A 21,203-nucleotide genomic window follows, 5' to 3' on the forward strand; every position below is an offset into this window, starting at 1 on the left:
CAAAGATATAGGCACTCCAATGTTTTCAGTGCAGGTCTATTTACAATAGCCAAGACATAAAAGCTACCTAAATGGCCATCAACAAAGGAACAGAGAAGGAAGAGTGTGTGTGTGTGTGTGTGTGTGTGTGTGTGTGTGTGTGTGTGTGTGGTGGAATATTACTTGGCCATAAAAAAGAATGAAATAATGCCATTTATAACAACTGGCATGATAGGTATTATCATACTAAGTGAAAAAAAGTCAGAGGGAGACAAATATATCTCTCTTACACATGGGATCTAAAAAAATGATACAAATGAACTTATTTACAAAACAGAAAGAGACCTCAAAATCAAATTTATGGTTACCAAAGGAGAAAGGTGTATACACACACACACACACACACACACATATATAATAGATAACAAGGACCTACTATATAGCACAGGGAACCATATACTCATTATTCTGTAATAATCTAAGTAGTAAAAGAATCAGGAAAAGAATGGATGTATGTATATGCATAACTGAATCACTTTATACCTGAAAGTAACACAATATTGTAAATCAACTATACTCCAATATAAAATAAAAATTAACTTAAAATACACAATAAAACACTGAATAAATATTTTTAAACACTAAAAGAATAAAATTCCTAGCCTAGTTTCACTGGAAAAGTCTACCAAATGTTTAAAGAATTAACTAATATCAATTCTAAACAATAAAAAATAGAAGGAAACTTCTCCATTCATTTTATGAAGGCAGTTTACCCTGACACCAGTATACAAAATGAAAACTAAAAACCAATATTCTTTATGAATATGGATGCAAAAACCCTGAAACACATTATTAGAAAATTAAAATCCAGTCACATATTTAAAGACATACACACCATGACCAAGTGGGATTTATTCTAGTGATGCAAGGTGGTTCAGTAACTCCCAAAGTTAATCAATGCAATCAACCAAGCTAAAGAAGAAACAGCTTTTGACAAAATTCAACACCTCTTTATGATAAAAATATTCAGAAAAATAGAAATAGAAGAGAATGTCCTCAACTATAAAAAGAGCATCTACAAAAAACTACAGTTAACATAATGCTTCTCCCCTGAGAGATAACAAAGATGACATCTACTCTCATCATTCATCCAATATAGTGCCAGCCAGTGCTAAAACTTTTAGCCAGTACAATAAAACAAAAAAGTAAATAAAAAGTGTAGAGATGGGACTTCCCTGGTGGTCCAGCAGCTAAGACTCTGCCTTCTCACTGCAGGAGGCCTGGGGTTTGATCCCTGGTCATGGAACTAGATCCCACATGCCACAAGTAAAGATCCCATGTACCACAACTAAAGCTAAATAAATAAATATTTTTTTTAAGTGTATAGATAAGAAACCAGGAAATGAAACTGTTCCTATTTGCAGAAGACATGACTATGTATGGAAAAACAAACAAACCAACTCCTACAAACTCCTACAGCTACTAAGTGAATTCAGCAAGGTCATGAGATACAAGGTAAATATATTTTTTTTAAAAGTCAATTCACTAGCAATGAGTATGTAGACAATGAAATTAAAACTTAAATTCCATTTACAATCATTCAAAAAACTGAAATACTTCGATGTAAATCTAACAAAACATGTACAGGATTTGTATGCTGAAGAATATAAAACACTGATGAAAAAATTCAAAGATGACTTAAACAGAATTGACTTGAACGATACAGGGGTTAAACCACATAAATTTAGTCAGCTCTCTGTATCCACAGTTCTATATCTGTGGATATCTATATATCCATAGATCTATATCTATATCTGTGGAATCAACCAACCATGGACTGTGTAAACAGTAGATTTTACTACTGAAAAATATCCAAATATAGGTGGACTCACACAACTCAAACCTGTGTTGTTCAAGGGGAAATTGTAAATGAAGAGTCATACCATGTTCCTGGACTATAAGACTCAATACAGTGACCATGTCAACCTTCCCCAAATTGATATTCAGATTTAATTTAATTCCTATCAAATTCCCCAAAGACTATTTGTAGATAGAGTTAAGATTACTCTAAACTTTATATGGAAAGGCTGAGGAATTAGAATAACTAAAACGATCTTGAAGACTTTATATAGATACAGTAATCAAAACTGTGTGGTCCTCCTGAAGGGATAGGCACATAAATCAACAGACAAAACAGAGATCCCAGGAATATACACACAAATGTGCTCATCTTTGTTTAAAATGTGTTTTAAACAAAGTAGCAAAAGCAACTGCGTGGAAGAGAAAAAACCTTTCAACAAATAGTTGCAACTAGACCAACTGGACATAGAAAAGCAAAACAGAAACTGGCCTAAGTTTCATAACCTACAAACAAAAATTAACTGAAGAGGAAATCTTTTAAGGAAAAAAAAAAAAAGAAAATTCTTTGGGTTCTAGGTAAAGACGTCCTAGAACTGATACTAAAGTTATGGTCCATATAAACAGAAATTGCTAAGTTAGACTTCACAGAAATTGAAAACATTTGCTTTGGAAAAGACCCCCATTAAGAGAATGAAAAGACAACATGTAGACTAGGAAAAAATATCTGTAAACCACACACCTGACAAAGAACTAGAATACATAAAGGACTCTCAAAATCCTATAATAAATTAACAAAAAACACCCAATTAGAAAACTGACAAATTGTCATAACTTGAGGTCAAATTGTTCAATGCTATATCCCATGGTTTTATGACTAGTTATTTTATATATTAATGAGAAGGAGTATTGAAATATTCAAATATAATTACGGATTTATCTTTCTCCTCTCAGTTTTTTCAGTTTTGCTACAGGTATTGTAGTTGAAGTTTTATTTAAGTTCATACACTTCTAGGGTATTATATCCTCTAGATGAATTTAGCCTATTATCATCATGATTTCTACCCTAACATGCTTTTGATTGGTGTTTGTCTGCATATCTTTCTCCATCCTTTTGTTTTTAAAACATATATGTCTTCATATTTAAATTATGTCTCTTGTAGACAATATAGTTGCATCATGCTTTTTGATGCAGTTTTTTTTTATGTTGTCTGGGTCTAGCTCTTTTATCCAGCCTGAAAATCTCTCTTCTAAATGTAGCACTTATACAACACTTACATGTAATGTAACTATCAATATAGTTGGGTTTAAATCTATTACCTTTCTACTGCTTCATCTCAAAATAGTACTCTTCTCTATGTTAACCTGGAGAAGGAAATGGTGACCCTAGTATTCTTGCCTGGAGAATTCCATGGACAGAGGAGCTTGCTGGGCTGCAGTCAGTGGGGTCACAAAGAGTCAACATGACTGAGCAACTAAAGCTTTCACTTTCACTATGTTAATCATTCCTTCAATTTCCAAAACTTACTTCTAGTTTCTTCTTATATATTTCAGCTTGTTCTTCCTGGTATAATTCCTGTCGCACTTGTTCTAAATCTTCACGTTGCCGCAGCATTTCTTCCAACCTCTGAGTCAGCTATTAAAAAAAAAAAAACATGTATAGGAATCAAATTCTATGACAAATATTTAAGAATTTCTCCAGTGTTAAAACAATTATTTTAGTACCATATTTTTAAGCTGTAGTCTTTTTTCTTCACTTTCTTGAACTTTTGCCATTCGATCTTCTTCTCTTTGTTGCTGCAACTTGGCAAACTCTATTATTTTTCTATTTTCTTCTTCCATCTCCTCCCGTTTCTTTTTTCTCCAGAGAGCCTGCTCTTTCTGAAACTCTTCTATATACCTTCGAGTTGTATTCATTTTCTCTAACCTTTGCTGTCTTTCCCTAAAAAGTAATAGTGAGTGCAGTTCTATAGTAACAGAAATAATAAAAAAGTAAAAAAAACATGAGTGTCATTTCCTTTTGCTGTCTACCAAGGAAACTGAACAGAAAACAAGTTCTCCTGATATGCATTAAGGAAAAAAAGGTTTAGTCACTGTTACTTAATAAGTATCTCTTAATTATCAATTAATTGTTATACTAACAAAGATAAATAAGACTTGGTCTCAGTTTAGGTCATAACATTTACTGAGGACTTACTGTGTATCAGGCACTTCTTAGGTGGTTTATTCTTCATGACAAGCCTGAGATAAATCTAACAAATATTTAAGCATGTTTAAGCATGTAAGAAAGTTGGGGCAAACTTACAATTGATCTTCTTCATAGATTTTCCTAACAATTTCATCAATCATGAGTTTCTCTCTCAGCAGCTGCTCATAAGCTTCCTGCTTTTTCTTCTCTTGTTCCTCCAGTTGTTTCTCTAAGTCATGACTGTACTGTGCTTTTGCTCGGTTTCGTTTGTCCTCTGCAGCACTCTCTTCCTTTATTAACCTCTCGTGCTCTTCCATCATAGTTCTGGCTATTTCAGCATCACGTTTCTGTTATTAAAACAAAACTCATCTTTCCATTATCAAACCTGAGCAAAATATGACAGAATACTTTTAGCACATGGAACTGAATACTATAAGGCCTATTTCATAAAATATTTTCATCTGTGTAGATAAAAAGCAAAGGTAAGTCACTGTCACCTGAGGGGTTTGAATGAAAAGCAAATGAATGAAATAAGAGTTTGAATGAAAAGTGGGGTTTGAATGAAAAGCAAACCCTAAAGGCTTTCCTATTTCTTCAAGTAGCTCTCAGGGCAATAAGGAGAATAACTCCACACTTGAAAAACAGTAAGTAAGATTAGAAGTGCTTCATTAATAATTTTGTTAGTTTCTAAAGCAACAGTCATCTTCCTCATCTATTTAAAAGTTGATGTAGGTAATTTTCACAAATTTTAGCTCCACTGGGTACTGGCTGCTATTTGGAGTAAGGATGGTGCTATCTTTTTTATACCTGTCTGCTATTAAATATAGCTCTGAGCAACTCAAGTTCTCTCAGCCTAAATTTTCTTTGCTGCCAGTGGCCTTTGAAATGTCCCCTTTCTCATTTATTAAAGGCCCTTTGAAATAACTTTAACTTAAAAAAAGGGTCACATACAATACTGTGTCTGTTTTCTGAGGTTTTAATTCACTCTTCAAGACCATTCCTTCTGAATGAGACACAATCCTGCATCTTGAATGAGTTACCTTGATTTTTTTGAGCATTTTGAAATCATTTAACAAAATGGTTTAACGTATATACACTGGGGCAGCTTAAAAAGTTATCCTTTACCATTATGATCACATCCCAAATGCTAGAATGGTTAGCAGTATCAAACACAAAATAAGAAACAGATAAAAGTATGAAGGTGAACAGTGGCTATCATCAAAAGATCCACAAACAATAAATGCTGGAGAGGGTGTAGAGAGAAGGGAACTTTCCTCACTGTTGGTGGGTATGTAAATTGGTGCTGCCACTATGGAGAACAGTATGGAGGTTCCTTAAAAAACTAAAATAGAGCTACCATATGACCTTGCAATCCCACTCCTGGGCGCATTTCAGGAGAAAAACATGATCCAAAAGGATACATGCACCCCAATGTTCATTGAAGCACTACTTACAATAACCAAGACATGGAAGCAACCTAAATGTCCACCAACAGAGGAATGGATAAAGATGTGGGACATATATACAACGGAATATTACTCAGCCATTAAAAAGAATGAAATAATGCTACTTGCAGGAACATGCATGGACCTAGACAGTGTCATACTTAGTGAAATAAGTTGAACAGAGAAGGAAAAATATCATATGACATTCCTTATACACGAAATCTAAAAAGAAATATTACAAATGAACTTACTAAACAGAAAAAGACGCACAGAGAATGAGCTTATGGTTGCAGCAGCAGAAAGAATAGTTAGGGAGTTTGGGGTGGACATGTTTACACTACCATATTTAAAATGGATAACCAACAAGGACTTACTGTATAGCATAAGGAACTCTCCTCAATGTTATGTGGCAGCCTGGATGGGAGGGCAGTCTGGGAGAGAATGGATACATGTCTATGCATGGCTGAGTACCTTCAATTTTCACTTGAAACTATCATACTTGCTAATTGGCTACACACCATAAAAAATAAAAAGTTTAAAAAAATAAAATATAAAGGCTAATGTTAATGCTAATTAAAAGACACTTAGTTCCAAAGAATAGCAAGGATAGATAAGAAAGCCTTCCTCACCGATCAATGCAAAGAATAGAGGAAAATAGAGACTAGAGATCTCTTCAAGAAAATTAGAGACCCCAAGGGAGCATTTCATGCAAAGATGGGCTCAATAAAGGACAGAAATGGTAGGGACCTAACAGAAGCAGAAATTATTAAGAAGAGGTGGCAAGAATACACAGAAGAACTGTACAGAAAACATCTTCACGACCCAGATAATCAGAATGGTGTGATCACTCACCTAGAGCCAGACATCCTGGAATGTGAAGTCAAATGGGCCTTAGGAAGCATCACTATGAACAAAGCTAGTGGAGGTGATGGAATTCCAGTTGAGCTATTTCAAATCCTGAAAGATGACGCTGTGAAAGTGCTGCACTCAATATGCCAGCAAATTTGGAAAACTCAGCAGTGACCACAGGACTGGAAAAGGTCAGTTCATTCCAATCCCAAAGAAAGGCAATGCCAAAGAATGCTCAAACTACCGCACAATTGCACTCATCTCACACGCTAGTAAAGTAATGCTTAAAATTCTCCAAGCCAGGCTTCAGTAATACATGAACCGTGAAGTTCCAGATGTTCAAGCTGGTTTTAGAAAAGGCAGAGGAACCAGAGATCAAATTGCCAACATCCATTGGATCATGGAAAAGGGAAGACAGTTCCAGAAAACCATCTATTTCTGCTTTATTATTGACTATGCCAAAGCCTTTGACTGTGTGGATCACAATAAATTGTGGACAACTGTGAAAGAGATGGGAATACCAGACCACCTGACCTGCCTCTTGAGAAACCTGTATGCAGGTCAGGGAGCAACAGTTAGACTGGACATAGAACACAGACTGGTTCCAAATAGGAAAAGGAGTACATCAAGGCTGTATATTGTCACCCTGCTTATTTAACTTATATGCAGAGTACATCATGAGAAATGCTGGGCTAGAGGAAGCACAAGCTGGAATCAAGATTGCTAGGAGAAATATCAGAAACCTCAGATATGCAGATGATACCACCCTTATGGCAGAAAGTGATGAAGAACTAAAGAGCCTCTCAAAAGTTAAAGAGGAGAGTAAAAAAGTTGGCTTAAAGCTCAACATTCAGAAAACGAAGATCATGGCATCTGGTCCCATCACTTCATGGGAAATAGATGGGGAAACAGTGGAAACAGTGTCAGATTTTATTTTTGGGTGCTCTGAAACCACTGCAGATGGTGATTGCAGCCATGAAATTAAAAGGTGTTTACTCCTTGGAAGGAAAGTTATAACCAACTTAGGCAGCATATTAAAAAGAAGAAACATTACTTTCCCAACAAAGGTCTGTCTAGTCAAGGCTATGGTTTTTCCAGTGGTCATGTATGGATGTGAGAGTTGGACTATAAAGAAAGCTGAGCACCAAAGAATTGATGCTTTTGAACTGTGGTGTTGGATAAGACTCTTGAGAGTCCCTTGGACTGCAAGGAGATCCAACCAGTCCATTCTAAAGGAGACCAGTCCTGGGTGTTCATTGGAAGGACTGATGTTGAAGCTGAAATTCCAAATCTTTGGCCACCTGATGCGAAGAGCTGACTCATTTGAAAACACCCTGATGCTGGGAAAGATTGAGGGCAGGAGAAGAAGGGGAGACAGAGGATGAGATGGTTGGATGGCATCATCGACTCGATGGACACTGGTTTGGGTGGACTCTGGCAGTTGGTGATGGACAGGGAGGCCTGGTGTGCTGCAGTTCATGGGGTTACAAAGAGTTGGATATGACTGAGCGACTGAACTGAACTCCTTGGAAGGAAAGTTATAACCAACCTAGACAGCATGTTAAAAAGCAGAGACATTACTTGTTCAAAAAAGGTCCCTCTAGTCAAGGCTATGGTTTTTCTAGCAGTAGTATATAGATGTGAGAGTTGGACTATAAAGAAAGCTGAATGCCAAAGAATTGATGCTTTTGAACTGTGGTGTTGGAGAAGACTCTTGAGAGTCTTTTGGACTGCAAGGAGAGCCAACCAGTCCATCCTAAGGGAAATCAGTCCTGAATATTCATTGGAAGGACTGATGCTGAAGCTGAAGCTCCAATACTTTAGCCACCTGATGTGAAGAACTGACTCATTCGAAAAGACCCTGATGCTGGGAAAGATTGAGGGCAGGAGGAGAAGGGGACGACAGAGGATGAGATGGTTGGATGGCATCACTGACTCAGTGGACATGAGTTTGAGTGAGCTCCAGGAGTTGGTGATGGACAGGGAGGGCTGGTGTGCTGAGCTTCATGGGGTCGCAGAGTCAGATACAACTGAGTATCTGAACTGATGTAAATGCCGTTCCTGATCTAATTGATGCCTTTAACATATACACTGTAAATGTTACTTGACTCAAATTCTTTCTTTCCTCTGCTTTCTTAACACATATTGTACTAGGCTCTACAGGAAAAATATGACATGACAAAACATGTTTGTACAAATGTACACACACTTACAGAAATACAATAATCTTATTTCACAAATAAGAAAACTAAGGCTAAGAGACATAGCCAAAACTAGCACCTAAATATCCTGACACCTAGTCAAGTCTAAGAGTATTTGATTTAATTTTTGTGGCTCAACTTTATTTAGAAAATAACAAGTATTTCAATAGCCAGAGTAAATATCTACAATTGCCTTGAATAACTTCAATTATCAAAATAATTAAAACTGCTATCTACTGTTCAAACTGTACATCATGTTCTACTTTATTTTTGAAAGGGTAGAATATGGCGTTTAGAGTGACATTTCCTTAGCCTCTCTTACCATCTGCCACACCAAAGGCTATCATTGTTAACAGCATGCTGTACAACCCTATAGATTTTTTCTGTACTAACATACATGCACACTTGTGTCACAACAGCCAGAAACTGTTCTTATCTGAGGCTTATATAACACTGCACTGGTTAAGTGTTTTGATATCACCCATCTAACTGTATGTGTTTGTTGATATACACAACACATATGTATGTGTGTATACAGGTATCCACAGATGTTGTATACACATACCTATTTGCACAGGTTTTCAAAAATAAAAATGGTCTATAAAATGGTCAATAAAATTTATTATTTTCCAACATGTTTTTTCACAACTTGCTTTTTTTCCTCTTAATATAGAATATATTCTGGCCAATTTTAAAAGCCAGAATATTTGCCTTTACCTCTCTCTCTGTGTGTGTCTGTGCTCAGATATGTCTGATTTCTTTGCGACCCCATGGACTATAGCCTGCTGGGCTCCTCTGTCCATGGGATTTTCCAGGTAAGAATACTGGAGTGGGTTGCCATTTCCTACTCCAGGGGATCTTCCCAATCCAGGGATTGAACCTGTGCCAACTGCATTAGCAGGCACATTCTTTACCTGCTGAGCCACCAGGGAAGCCCTTCTTTTTAATAGCTGTAAAACATCTCTGAAAGGGATCTAGGAGAGAGGGAACTCTGCTATTAAAATGCGCTACAAAATAATAGAGAAATGAGGGTGAGGGAACTTAAAAGACTATGTAATACTGCCATCAGACTTCTTCATCTATGTCTAGCCTTTCTGAGTGACAACAAAAATTCAAGTGATGATGTACATCCAGCTTGTAAGGGTTAATAAACCCTATTTTAAACTGTGTAATACTACTGCTGAGTGTGTTTGAAACTCCTTTGCCCAAGAGTAACTACTACCAATAATTATGGGTAGTAGGTCAGGAGTAAGGAAAGAGGATAAAATTAGAGGAAATCATGAAAAGAAAAGATTTCTGTTTACAAAACAGAAAAGTTACCCACCTAAAGTTATAGTTGATTTTTTAAAATATAAATTTATTTATTTTAATTGGAGGTTAATTACTTTACAATATTGTATTGGTTTTGCCATACATCAACATGAATCTGCCACAGGTGTACACATATTCCTCATCCCGAACCCCCCTCCCTCCTCCCTCCCTGTACCATCCCCCTCTGCATTGTCTCAGTGCAACAGCCTCAAGCATCCAGTATCATGCATTGAACCTGGACTGGCGATTCATTTCATATATGATATTATACATGTTTCAATGCCATTCTCCCAAATCATCCCACCCTCTCCCTCTCCCACAGAATCCTAAAGACTGTTCTATACATCTGTGTCTCTTTTGCTGTCTCGCATACAGGGTTATCGTTACCATCTTTCTAAATTCCATATATATGCGTTAGTATACTGCATTCATGTTTTTCTCTCTGGCTTACTTCACTCTGTATAATAGGCTCCAGTTTCATCCACTTTATTAGAACTGATTCAAATGTATTCTTTTTAATGGCTGAGTAATACTCCATTGTGTATATGTACCACAGCTTTCTTATCCATTCATCTGTTGATGGACATCTAGGTTGCTTCCACGTCCTGGCTATTGTAAACAATGCTGCGATGAACGATTGAAATGAAAAGAATAAAATACTTAGAAATATATCTACCTATATATAGAAAACTATAAAACACTGGTGAAAGAAATCAAAGAGGACACTAATAGATGGAGAAATATACCATGTTTGTGGATCAGAAGAATCAATATAGTGAAAATGAGTATACTACCCAAAGCAATCTATAGATTCAATGCAATCCCTATCAAGCTACGAACGGTATTCTTCACAGAGCTAGAACAAATAATCTCACAATTTGTATGGAAATACAAAAAAACATCGAATAGCCAATGCAATCTTGAGAAAGAAGAATGGAACTGGAGGAATCAACCTGCCTGACCTCAGGCTCTACTACAAAGCCACAGTCATCAAGACAGTATGGTACTGGCACAAAGACAGAAATATAGATCAATGGAACAAAATAGAAAGCCCAGAGATAAAGCCACGCACATATGGACACCTTATCCTTGACAAAGGAGGCAAGAATATACAATGGAGTAAAGACAATCTCTTTAACAAGTAGTGCTGGGAAAACTGGTCAACCACTTGTAAAAGAATGAAACTAGAACACTTTCTAACACCATACACAAAAATAAACTCATAAATGGATTAAAGATCTAAACCTAAGACCAGAAACTATAAAACTCCTAAAGGAGAACATAGGCAAAACACTCTCCGACATACATCACAGCAGGATCCTCTATGACCCACCTCCCAGAATATTGGAAATAAAAGCAAAAATAAACAAATGGGACCTAATTAAACTTAAAAGCTTCTGCACAACAAGGAACCTATAAGCAAGGTGAAAAGACAGCATTCAGAATGGGAGAAAATAATAGCAAATGAAACAACTGACAAACAACTAATCTCAAAAATATACAAGCAACTCCTATAGCTCAATTCCAGAAAAATAAATGACCCAATCAAAAAATGGGCCAAAGAACTAAACAGACATTTCTCCAAAGAAGACATACAGATGGCTAACAAACACATGAAAAGATGCTCAACATCACTCATTATCAGAGAAATGCAAATCAAAACCACTATGAGGTATCATTTCACGCCAGTCAGAAGGGCTGCGATCCAAATGTCTACAAGCAATAAATGCTGGAGAGGGTGTGGAGAAAAGGGAACCCTCTTATGCTGTTGGTGGGAATGCAAACTAGTACAGCCACTATGGAGAACAGTGTGGAGATTCCTTAAAAAACTGGAAATAGAACTGCCTTATGACCCAGCAATCCCACTGCTGGGCATACACAGAGGAAACCAGAATTGAAGGAGACACATGTACCCCAATGTTCATTGCAGCACTGTTTATAGTTGATTTTTTGAACATTTAAAAAATAAAAAATTTAACAGCATTCTAAAATACACTGATCATCAGAGGCAGACACACTGAAACCATACTCACAGAAAACTAGTCAATCTAATCACACTAGGACCACAGCCTTGTCTAACTCAATGAAACTAAGCCATGCCTGTGGGGCAACCCAAGAAGGGCGGGTCATGGTGGAGAGATCTGACAGAATGTGGTCCACTGGAGAAGGGAATGGCAAACCACTTCAGTATTCTTGCCTTGAGAACCCCATGAACAGTATGAAAAGGCAAAATGGTAGGATACTGAAAGAGGAACTCCCTAGGTCAGTAGGTGCCCAATATGCTACTGGAGATCAGTGGAGAAATAACTCCAGAAAGAATGAAGGGATGGAGCCAAAGCAAAAGGAATACCCAGCTGTGGATATGACTGGTGATAGAAGCAAGGTCCAATGCTGTAAAGAGCAATATTGCATAGGAACCTGGAATGTCAGGTCCATGAATCAAAGCAAATTGGAAGTGGTCAAACAAGAGATGGCAAGCGTGAATGCTGACATTCTAGGAATTAGCAAACTCAAATGGACTGGAATGGGTGAATTTAAATCAGATAACCATTCTATCTACTACTGCGAGTACAAATCCCTCAGAAGAAATGGAGTAGCCATCATGGTCAACAAAAGAGTCTGAAATGCAGTACTTGGATGCAATCTCAAAAACGACAGAATGATCTCTGTTCGTCTCCAAGGCAAACTGCCGGGAGCCGGCATATTGCATATTGAGTGCATATTGCATATTGAGTGCAGCACTTTCCACAGCATCATCTTTTAGGATCTGGAATAGCTCAACTGGAATTCTATCACTGCCGGGAGCCAGCGTGAGGAACTCCGCCCGTGGCAAAGGTCATGAGGAAGGAGGCTCGGCATACGCAAAGGCGGGATCAAGCCTCAGGAGTCCCCCTGGAAATTCTTGAGCATCTACCCCCAAACCAGAGTCTGCCTACTTTCTGCTTTGTGCTTTCACCTACACCTCTGACTTTACGAGGGCTGTCCCCCACTACCTCTCTCTGAAAAAAGAGTTAACTTACAGCTCCAGTTAATAATTCCTGGGTGTGACAGTGTTTCAACCTACAAATTCCTTTGGATATCCTCTAGCCTGCCTGAATAGGTTTTTCTGGCCACATGTGATTGTTCAGAGCCTCCCAACTGTGAGAGGCAGGAGATGTTCTAAACTGTCTAAACACAGATTCCTTTGAGTAGTTAAAAGACTGATTAGAAATTGTATTGGTGAAGGATTTTTCACTTATTGGGCCAATGTTTGCTGCTTAGTCTCCATACCCCTTACCTACTGTGTCCTTGGCAGTGTATTGATTGATATAATGGGTGTATAGAAATGTAAGTAGTAGCCTCAATGTTTGTAACCTTGGACCCTTGAGTTAATTCTTTTCTTGACTGAGCCCACCTTACCTTTGCCCTATAGGAATGCAACTCTATCCAATGCTTTTGGAGGGTGGCGTCTGCCTAATCACCTTTAGAGAAAAATAAGTTTTCTGAAGAAAGGGTCTTAAAATGTTAACAGGCCTCCGGGCCAGCAGATGATGCAAATCACCTAAACTTTTGCATATGATAAGTTTGCAGGAAGAAAGCCTGGCTTACTGCATGACTCTACCCCTTCCCCCATTATCCTCTATGCATAACTTAAGGTATAAAAACTACTTTGAAAAATAAAGTGCGGGCCTTGTTCACCGAAACTTGGTCTCCCCATGTCGTTCTTTCTCTCACCTTCTGGCTGAATTATTCAGCCTCTTTTCTCCACTGAATTTCCTCACTGAGCTATCCTCATTCTATTACTCTTTATATCTTTGATGAATATTTAAATAAATAGGTCGCCGATGCCATCTCTCCTTCGAATACCCTGGATCAGCAGGAGCTGGACCCCGGCAGCAAACCGTTCAATATCACAGTAATCCAAGTCTATGCCCCAACCAATAATGCTGAAGAAGCTGAAGTTGAACGGTTCTATGAAGACCTACAAGACCTTTTAGAACTAACACCCAAAAAAGATGTCCTTTTCATTATAGGGGACTGGAATACAAAAGTAGGAAGTCAAGAAACACCTGGAGTAACAGGCAAATTTGGCCTTGGAATACGGAATGAAGCAGGGCAAAGACTAATAGAGTTTTGCCAAGAAAAATGCACTGGTCGTAGCAAACACTCTCTTCCAACAACACAAGAGAAGACTCTACACTTGGACATCACCAGATGGTCAACACCGAAATCAGATTGATTATATTCTTTGCAGCCAAAGATGGAGAAGCTCTATACAGTCAACAAAAACAAGACTAGGAGCTGATGTGGCCCAGATCATGAAATCCTTATTGCCAAATTCAGACTTAAATTGAAGAAAGTAGGGAAAACCACTAGACCATTCAGGTATGACCTAAATCAAATCCCTAACGATTATACAGTGGAAGTGAGAAATAGATTTAAAGGCCTAGATCTGATAGACACAGTGCCTGATGAACTATGGACAGAGGTTCATGACACTGTACAGGAGACAGGGATCAAGACCATCCCCAAGAAAAAGAAATGCAAAAAAGCAAAATGGCTGTCTGGAGGAGGCCTTACAAATAGCTGTGAAAAGAAGAGAAGCGAAAGCAAAGGAGAAAAGGAAAGATATAAGCATCTGAATGCAGAGTTCCAAAGAATAGCAAGAAGAGATAAGAATTCCTTCCTCAGCGATCAATGCAAAGAAATAGAGGAAAACAACAGAATGGGAAAGACTAGAGATCTCTTCAAGAAAATTAGAGATACCAAGGGAACATTTCATGCAAAGATGGGCTCGATAATGGACAGAAATGGTATGGACCTAATAGAAGCAGAAGATATTAAGAAGAGGTGGCAAGAATACACAGAAGAACTGTACAAAAAAGACCTTCACGACCCAGATAATCATGATGGTGTGATCACTGACCTAGAGCCAGACATCCTGGAATGTGAAGTCAAGTGGGCCTTAGAAAGCATCACTACGAACAAAGCTAGTGGAGGTGATGGAATTCCAGTTGAGCTATTTCAAATCCTGGAAGATGATGCTGTGAAAGTGCTGCACTCAATATGCCAGCAAATCTGGAAAACTCAGCAGTGGCCACAGGATTGGAAAAGGTCAGTTTTCATTCTAATCCTAAAGAAAGGCAATGCCAAAGAATGCTCAAACTACCGCACAATTGCACTCATCTCACACACTAGTAAAGTAATGCTCAAAATTCTCCAAGCCAGGCTTCAACAATATGTGAACTGTGAACTTCCTGATGTTCAAGCTGGTTTTAGAAAAGGCAAAGGACCAGAGATCAAATTGCCAACATCTGCTGGATCGTGGAAAAAGCAAGAGAGTTCCAGAAAAGCATCTATTTCTGCTTTATTGACTATGCCAAAGCCTTTGACTGTGTGGATCACAATAAACTGTGGAAAATTCTGAAAGAGATGGGAATCCCAGACCACCTGTCCTGCCTCTTGAGAAATTTGTATGCAGGTCAGGAAGCAACAGTTAGAACTGGACATGGAACAACAGACTGGTTCTAAATAGGAAAAGGTGTACATCAAGGCTGTATATTGTCACCCTGCTTATTTAACTTCTATGCAGAGTACATCATGAGAAACATTGGACTGGAAGAAACACAAGCTGGAATCAAGACTGCCGGGAGAAATATCAATAACCTCAGATATGCAGATGACACCACCCTTATGGCAGAAAGTGAAGAGGAACTCAAAAGCCTCTTGATGAAAGTGAAAGTGGAGAGTGAAAAAGTTGGCCTAAAGCTCAACATTCAGAAAACGAAGATCATGGCATCTGGTCCCATCACTTCATGGGAAATAGATGGGGAAACGATGGAAACAGTGTCAGACTTTATTTTTTTGGGCTCCAAAATCACTGCAGATGGTGACTGCAGCCATGAAATTAAAAAGACGCTTACTCCTTGGAAGGAAAGTTATGACCAACCTAGATAGCATATTCAAAAGCAGAGACATTACTTTGCCAACAAAGGTTCGTCTAGTAAATCTATGGTTTTTCCTGTGGTCATGTATGGATGTGAGAGTTGGACTGTGAAGAAGGCTGAGCACCAAAGAATTGATGCTTTTGAACTCTGGTGTTAGAGAAGACTCTTGAGAATCCCTTGGACTGCAATGAAATCCAACCAGTCCATTCTGAAGGAGATCAGCCCTGGGATTTTTGGAAGGAATGATGCTAAAGCTGAAACTCCAGTACTTTGGCCACCTCATGAGAAGAGTTGACTCATTGGAAAAGACTCTGATGCTGGGAGGGATTGGGGACAGGAGGAGAAGGGGATGACACAGGATGAGATGGCTGGATGGTATCACTGACTCAATGGACATGAGTCTGAGTGAACTCCGGGAGTTTGTGATGGACAAGGAGGCCTGGCGTGCTGCGATTCATGGGGTCGCAAAGAGTCAGACACGACTGAGTGACTGAACTGAACTGAACTGATCATACTAACAACCTGTATTGGTTTAACAAAGAATAATCAGTTAGACACCATCAAGAATGCTGGGAGTTACCAAATACAGATGTTCATTTTAACCAGCAACCTAATTCTGTGTGTCTCTGAAAGGTTCTAATATTAAATTACAGAGCTCAATATCCATAATTTGCTATACCATAAGAATCTAAAAACTATAAAATTACTTGAGAAATAAAACAGTGTAAATTCTTTATAGAATGCAACAATTTTCTAAAAATTGCTATATTTTTGCTTTTCTAAATGAAGCTAAAAATATGGAAAACATTATGACCAGAAACATGATTACCATTTGCTCATATTTAATGGCATCCTTTTCAGCAATTTGAGCTGCTCTTTCTTTATTCATGTAAGCTGCTTTTAATTTCTTCTCCAATTCTCTGAGCTCAGCACTGTTTAAAAAAGACAGAAATTTAAATTTGAGGACCATACATCTCTACTATTGTAAAAATAATATCCACAATTTAAAAGAATTTTTTTCTAAATGTATAAAAGATATTTACATTATTTTTTAGATATTTTGGAAAAAATACCCCTTTCTCCAGTCATTCCAAGAAAATCAGAATGCATGTGAAATGAGACATTATAATTAATTTTTCTAGACAAAACAACCTTTTTATTGTCAATAATCATCACTAAAAATCTTTTCGCTAGTGCCTGGCTCAGATAAGGTGCTATATCAATATAGGTTAAAATTTCTGTGCAGTTACCAATACTATTAGGCTAAAAGATAATTACAGCAGAGAGGTTTAAACCTATACATGTTACTTCTTATATTTTGTACCTTGGTTTTGCCATCTATAAAAGGTGTAGCTTTGGCAATTAAATGAGTAAATGTGTATAACACTAAAAACTCTACATATGGCAACTATTTTTTGATGATGATGAAGAGGGAGTAACATGAGCAAGTTTACTTCACTTCTCTGAGCTTGCTTATTTATCTATTAAAAAATGGGGACTGACTTCAGATACTCTCTGAAATACTATAATATGCCACATAAAATTTTTTATTTTAATATGCCAGTCATAATTCTGAATATGACAGAATATGAGAATTCTGAGTTGGAAGGACTGTGAGGTGTCATCAAGATGTACAGGTTAATTCTTACTGGAACAAAGAGGCACTCACCTACCTATAAACTCAACTTACAGGTACTCGGTACCTACAAAGAAACAGTCATAAAGGGTAAGGGAAGAGCAATACTCCTGGTATTATGGTGTGGATCCTTCTTGCCCTTACTACTATAGATGCAAATGTATATGACACAAGATTATTGTCTTTCATAAAAATAGTGTTATAAACGAGGGATAAGTTTCCAGGTTAGCCTTATATATTCTGCTCCACACTAAGGGGTTGAGATACATTTACAAAAATTCTTGTTAGAGTTGGACAATAATGATTATGCACCAATATACACATAAACCCATCAATTTATAATACTGTCTCTACAAAAAAAAAATGTGCATTAAATTGAAAACAACCAAGGAGGCAAAAGTCCTGTATTCAGAAAACTATAAAATACTGATAAAAGAAACCAAAGATGACACAAACAGATGGAGAAATATACCATGTTCTTGGATTGGAAGAATCAATATTGTGAAAATGACTATAATACCCAAAGCAATCTAAGATTCAGTGCAACTCCTATCAAATTACCAATGGCATTTTTCACAGATTTAGAACAAAAGTTTTACAATTTGTATGGAAACAAAAAGACCCCAAAGAGCCAAAGTAATCCTGAGAAAGAAAAACAGAGCTGGAGGAATCAGGCTCCCTGACTTCGGAATCAGGCTCCTTGACTTCAGACTATACTACACAGCTACAGTAATCAAAACAGTATGGTACTGGTACAAAAACAGAAATACAAATCCAGGGAATAGGATAGAAAGCCCAGATATAAACCCTCGCATCTATGGGCAACTAATCTATGACAAAGGAGGCAAGGATACACAATACAGAAAAAAAACTGTCTCTTCAGTAAGTGGTGTTGGACAAATGAAACAGCTACATGTAAAAGAATGAAATTAGAACACTCACTAATACCATACACAAAAATAAATTCAAAATGGATCAAAGCTTTAAATGTAAGGACAGACACTATAAACCTCTTAAAGGAAAACATAGGCAGAACACCCTTTGACATAAATCACAGCAAGATTTTTTTTGACCCGCTTCCTAGAGCAGTGAAAATAAAAACAAAAATAAATGGGACCTAATTAAAGGGCTTCCCAGCTGGTGCTAGTGGTAAAGAACCTGCCTAATGATGCAGAAGGCTGCATCATTCTTCTTGGGTCAGGAAGATCTCCTGGAGTAGGAAATAGTAACTCACTCCAGTATTCTTGCCTGGAAAATTCCATGGAAAGAGGAGCCTGGCAGGCTAAAGTCAATGGGGTCACAAAGAGTTGGACACAACTGAGCACTGCAATTAAACTTAAAAGCTTTTCCACAGCAAAGGAAGCCATAAATAAGATAAAAAGACAACCCTCAGAATGGGAGAAAATATTTGCAAATGAGGCAACTGACAAGGAATTAATCTCCAAAATATATAAACTACTCATGCAGCTGAATATCAAAAAAGCAATCCAATCAAAAAATAGGCCAAAGACCTAAATAGATGTTTCTCCAAAGACGACATACAGGTGGCCAACAAGCAAATGAAAAGATGCTCAACATCACTAATTACTAGAGAAGAGAAAGTCAAAACTACAACGAGGTATCACCTCACACCAGTCAGAATGGCCATCATCAAAAAATCTACAAACAAATGCTGGAGATGGTGTGAAGAAAATGGAGCCCTTTTACACTGTTGGTAGGAATGTAAATTGATATAGCCACTATAGAGAACAGGTTCTTCAAAAAACTTAAAACAGAACTATCATATGACCCAGCAGTCACACTCTGGGCATATATCTAAAGAAAACCATAATTCAAAAAGATACATGCACCCCAATGTTCACTGCAACACTATTCACAAGTGCCAAGACATGGAAGCAACATAAATGTCCATCAACAGAAAAATGGATAAAGATGTGGTTTATACAATGGAAAATTACTCAGCCATAAAAAGGAATGAAATTGCGCCATTTGCAGAGATATGGACAGACCTAGAGACTGTCATACAGAGCGAAGTCAGAAAGAGAAAAACAAATATCATACAACATTGACCATATGTGGAATCTGGAAAAATGATACAGATGAACTTATTTGCAAAGCAGAAATAAAGACAAAGATGCAGCAACAAGCATATAGATACTGAAGGAGGAAGGAGGGATGAGATGAACTGGGAGACTGGGATTGACATATATACATGGCTGCTGTGGTTCTTGTTTAATCACTAAGTTTTGTCCAACTCTTTTGTAACCCCAAGGACTCTAGCTCACCAGGCTCCTTTGTCTATGGAATTCTCCAGGCAACAATAATGGAACGGGTTGCCATTTTCTTCTCCAGGGGATCTTCTCAACCCAGGGTTCAAACCCACATCTCCTGCACTGCAGGCAGATTGTCTACCCACTCTATTTATGGGAAGCCCCCATATATACACCACTATGTATAAAATAGGTAACTTAGAGAACTAACTGTATAGCACAGAAAACTGTTCAATGTTCTGTGGTGACTTAAATGGGAAGGAAATCCAAAAAAGAAGGAATATGTGTATACTGCAGCTGATCACTTTGCTGTACAGCAGAAACCAACACAACATTGTAAAGCAAATATACTGCAATAAAAATTAATAAAATAAAACAGAAATTGCAAGCAACCAACATTCAAATAAATGACTATTTAAAAGACAAGGGAACACATATTCATTGGATATATACCTAGAAGTGAAATTTGAGTCATAGGGTAAGACTGTTCAAATTTAGTATATAACGCCATTTTTTCAAAGCTTTGTCAGATTTATATTCTCATAAACACTGCCTAAGCACTCCCACCATTCCAAATCCTTGGTAATGCTTTAGTCTTGTCATAGATTTTAACTGTTCTTGTGGTGATGTAATTATCATTGTGGTTTTGTTTCTCTATTACTAATGGAAATGAGATCTTTTTATAAGTTTGACTCATTTATATAACTTCTTGGACATTCTTGCTCAGTATTTAAATTTTTTTCATTTTTATTGTCTACTTCTTACTATAGCATAAAAGTTCTTTATATATTGAGGATAAAAGTTTCTTGTTGGTTATTTGCATTGTAAATATTTCCTTCCAGGTCTGTAGTTACTCTCAGAGTGGTTTCTTCAGATGGAGAGAAGTTTTCTAATCCACTAATCTTTTCTTCATTGTCAATGACTTTTGTGTCATGTTTTAAGACATGCTGCCCAACGCACAAACGGAATTAGTTGTATTAGTTGCTCAAAGCTTTGCTATTTCACCATTAATTTTTAGACTATAATCCTTCAGGAACTGATTTTTACATGTGTTGTGAGGTAGAAATCAAATTCACTTTCTTCCATATGGGAATCTAAGTGATTCAGTATCATTTTCTTAAATGTTTATTTCTGAATGCTCTGCAGTGATTCTAAAACATATATGGAAATGCAAAGTAGGAATGGCTAAAACAATCTTTTGGGGGACTTCTTCAGGATGAATACTTTTTATAAAGTCATAATATTTGAGAAAGTGTGGTTTTAACACAGGAATGAACAAATGGATCAATGGAATAGACCAGTTCTTCTCAATCAGAAGTGTTAAGTAAGCTCCAATGCCCTTCAGATCAGATCAGATCAGATCAGTCGCTCAGTCGTGTCCGACTCTTTGCGACCCCATGAATCGCAGCACGCCAGGCCTCCCTGTCCATCACCAACTCCGGGAGTTCACTCAGACTCATGTCCATCGAGTCAGTGATGCCATTCAGCCATTTTATCCTCTGTCGTCCCCTTCTCTTGCCCCCAATCCCTCCCAGCCCCA

General features: G+C 37.5%; 1 protein-coding gene across 9 annotated transcripts in view; it reads right to left on the reverse strand.

The window, feature by feature from the left end:
• MNS1 (meiosis specific nuclear structural 1) overlaps window positions 1-21,203 on the reverse strand; it is a 132,683-nt gene that overhangs the window by 25,906 nt on the left and 85,574 nt on the right. For 7 of the 9 annotated variants that reach the window (XM_086321113.1, XM_086321112.1, XM_086321115.1 and 4 more), the window contains 4 exons: window positions 16,587-16,689; window positions 4,142-4,371; window positions 3,562-3,778; window positions 3,365-3,472 (listed from right to left, as the gene is read on the reverse strand). In XM_086321113.1, the coding sequence (XP_086177239.1) occupies window positions 3,365-3,472; window positions 3,562-3,778; window positions 4,142-4,371; window positions 16,587-16,689 (658 nt within the window). The remainder of the gene's footprint in view (window positions 1-3,364; window positions 3,473-3,561; window positions 3,779-4,141; window positions 4,372-16,586; window positions 16,690-21,203) is intronic. The other 2 variants (XM_086321119.1, XM_086321118.1) reach the window with 1 other exon arrangement.

The sequence above is a fragment of the Bos grunniens genome, chromosome 10 (genome assembly GCF_055505025.1).
Source record: "Bos grunniens cultivar Pamir isolate PY7600 chromosome 10, Bosgru_T2T1.0, whole genome shotgun sequence".
Taxonomy (NCBI): Eukaryota; Metazoa; Chordata; class Mammalia; order Artiodactyla; family Bovidae; genus Bos; species Bos grunniens.